Below are 3,418 nucleotides of genomic sequence, written 5' to 3'. Positions count from 1 at the left end.
CCACATCAAAATGCGTCTTTGACGAGCTGTGTGCAACAAAACCCTAAAAAAAAAGAGCAAAAAATATGAAATGGACCAAATATATCAACATGATCTCAAAAAAGCAGAAAGAAATCATCTTAATCTCTCATCACAAACTTGCATCTTGATCCAAATGCACTTCTGATTAAAGTCCCAGAAATGGAAGGAGGAAAAAAAGGAGAATAAATAAAAAGAACAACGATTAGAGGGAGAAAGGGGAGGGCAAAGAGAGAGGAGGGGGAAACAATAGAGAATCAAAGCATAATAATATTCCTAAATGAAGAGGGAAATGTTGCGGCGCTCATTTTATTAATCAGACTGTCAATTTCACCCAAGAGGCCAAACCCCAGAGCAATCTAAAACAGAGTCGGAGATCAACCCAGGGACAAGCACCTCGCTCCTCGCTCCTCACTCCTCTCTGCCTCTCCACTTGGATATTATTCGTCTGACCGAAGGCCGCCTCCATCATCAAGTGACAGCCCTCTCCTATTTATTTGCTTATAAACCTGTTACAATAAATGATCATTGGAGCAACGTCAGCCGAGCATTTTAACAACGAACAGCGACCACTTTTGATGAATGACATTTTTCGGGTGTTTGTTGCCGCCGTGGGGAGGGATGCACGGCGCCTTTTGAGCACTCGCTCGTCGCTGTTGCGTTCAGATTCTTCCACTTTTTTTAGCCTCTTGCTTATAAAGAAGGTTTTAGAGGCAGTTATTTAGAGACAGTTGCCGAGTTGCATGCGGATTTAAAGCTCCGACACAACTCATTGGTGCTCCAGCCCCCCCTCGGACAAGTGTGTGGTGGTGGTGGTGTTTTTTTTTTTTTTTTTTTTTTCCTTCCCCCCCCCCCTCTCTCCTCGTCTTCCGCGGCTTAATGATGGAGAGGATAAGAAAAGAGATGATATTGATGGAGAGAGGTCTGCACAGTCCTGTCGCAGGGAAGAGGCTCGCAGACGCGCCGGGAAATTCAGTGCTGGAGGCCCTGGAAAACTCCCAACACAGCGGACGACTGAGCCCCAGAATAACTTCGGCTTCTCTTCATGGGAATCTTGGGGACATCCCGACGAAAGGCAAATTTGAAATTGACAGTCTTTTCGGGACACACCACAACAGCGAAAACACCTCCTCGGCGGACATTTCTTCGTCAGAGAGCAGGAAGAAAATGAGCCTTTACTCCGAAGTTTCGCCGGATTCAGATATTAACAGCGATGTGGAGGTGGGATGCCCCTCGCATCGCTCCCCGAGCCAGCACAAGGAAAACAACAAAGGTAGGATTTGACGCAATATTTATGCATTTTATTATTTCTGCCGTTATATTTTGATGTTAACGCAGTGGGGATTAGCCTACTGTTTTCGTTCCAAAAAGCTAAATTCAATTATTATTATTCGACTTATTATTTCCTTTATTGTTTTCAGTCTCATTCCCTAATATTTTTATTTTTAATACACGAGGCTATTATTAATAAAACAATGTGTTGCATGTGTCACGAATTTTACATCAACCTTATGAGTATTATTGTTTTCAAACATAGCCGACTGCAGGCCCCCCATACACACACGTTTATTATTCCAATATTATCCATAACAATAAGTCTAACAATTTGCTTCTTTTTGTTTTATTTATTTATTTCAGGTTTTTCAGATTCTGGATCTTCCAGCATAAGCTCGAATTCCCTCCAGAATATGAACGGCAATTCATCGGGATCAAACAATTCAAATAGCGACCAGGTGAGAAGATATCGGACTGCTTTCACCCGGGAACAAATTGGAAGACTGGAAAAGGAGTTTTACCGGGAAAATTACGTTTCGAGACCGAGGAGGTGTGAATTAGCCGCGGCGCTGAATCTGCCCGAGACCACCATTAAGGTACTGATTAATCTTCATTATTCTTATGTGTGTGTTTGTGCAGAGGAAGCAATGCTGCGGGTGTAAAAAAATGAATAATAATCACAATACTCTGCAGTAGAAAATGTAGTAATATTCATCATCTGTGCTCATGATACAGTATGATATTTAAATCCCAACCTGCTGCAGGCGAACGCTTTTATTTGCTGGGTGTTGACGTGTAATTTATAGTCTTAATCCTAAATAAAACACAGCATGTTATGATAAGTTATTTTGTAGATTTTGACCGATACTGCGTGTGACAGTTGATCATTTTACGTGCAATGACAAGAGCATTAATATGACATTTATTTGGCTCTTCGCGGCTCCAAACGTGGAGCTCGGAAACAACATGGCAGCTCCAATATGCGCCTTGCTCCTTGTGTGTGTGTGCAGGTGTGGTTCCAGAACCGGCGGATGAAGGATAAAAGGCAGCGCTTGGCGATGTCCTGGCCCCATCCAGCAGACCCCAGCTTCTACACTTACATGATGACGCACGCGGCGGCCACAGGAAGTCTACCTTACCCTTTCCACTCGCACATGCCTCTGCATTACTACCCGCACGTCGGCGTCACGGCAGCAGCGGCCGCCGCCGCCGCCACCAGCGCCGCCTCGTCACCTTTCGCCACCTCCATCCGCCCCCTCGACACCTTCCGCGCTCTCTCCCACCCTTACTCCCGGCCGGAGCTCCTGTGCAGCTTCAGGCACCCGGGACTCTACCAGTCGCCCGCAGGCCTCAATAGCTCGGCGGCGGCCTCGGCGGCCGCGGCGGCTGCAGCGGCGGCGGCGGCGGCGGTCGGTGCCCCGTCGGCCGCCGGGCCTTGTTCGTGTCTCAGCTGCCACAGCAGCCAGGCGGCGAGCGCGCTGGGCTCCAGGAGCACCAGCGCGGACTTTACATGCACGGCGTCGGGGCAAAGATCCGAGAGTGGATTTTTGCCGTATTCTGCCGCTGTTCTCAGCAAGACCTCAGTCCCGTCACCAGACCCACGAGAAGAAACTTCACTGAACAGATAACTCATCATGCAGCCCCACCACGACCCCTTTCATATTTTGCTCTAGTCCTGCTTTAGTGGATAGGCCAACTTTACAAAAAAAAAAATTAATAGAATCACACCTGGGTAAATAATAAACACTTCGATTCATTTCTACAAGTCTGATTCAAGCTCCAAAAGACTCTTTATAACGAACACGTGATAGTGTAGCACCGGAAATTGTGCAACTCACAAACGACCTTTGTGCCCCTGTGTTGTGCCAGTAGACCACACATTTTTATGCTGGAATAATTTATACATATTTGGAAGAAAAGAAAAAAAAATAACAGTGCATCCATTCTGTTCCCATGCCTCAACGAATGTGTCATTTTAAATGTATTTATTTTATTTCTAAATTAAAACCAACTTGGGTCACATTTCTGCGGCTCAAAAGTCCAATATCCAGCGTGACGAACCCAGCCATGACACCTCGAGTCCTCTGGTTTTTAAGATTCAAACGTGAGCTAATTATGCCATCTA

At 46.0% G+C, this 3,418-nt stretch overlaps 1 protein-coding gene across 1 annotated transcript; it reads left to right on the top strand.

The window, feature by feature from the left end:
* Positions 1 to 880: 880 nt before the first annotated feature.
* On the top strand, positions 881 to 2,921 carry evx2 (even-skipped homeobox 2; the record flags this gene model as incomplete). Its single annotated transcript, XM_084022516.1, has 3 exons — positions 881 to 1,291; positions 1,657 to 1,889; positions 2,304 to 2,921. Exons 1-3 carry the CDS (start codon positions 898 to 900, stop codon positions 2,919 to 2,921), a joined length of 1,245 nt encoding a protein of 414 aa, XP_083878642.1. The 5' UTR covers positions 881 to 897.
* Positions 2,922 to 3,418: the final 497 nt, after the last annotated feature.

This window comes from Eutrigla gurnardus (genome assembly GCF_963514095.1).
Source record: "Eutrigla gurnardus genome assembly, chromosome: 12".
Classification (NCBI taxonomy): domain Eukaryota; kingdom Metazoa; phylum Chordata; class Actinopteri; order Perciformes; family Triglidae; genus Eutrigla; species Eutrigla gurnardus.
This window is presented reverse-complemented; position numbering and strand designations above follow the sequence as displayed.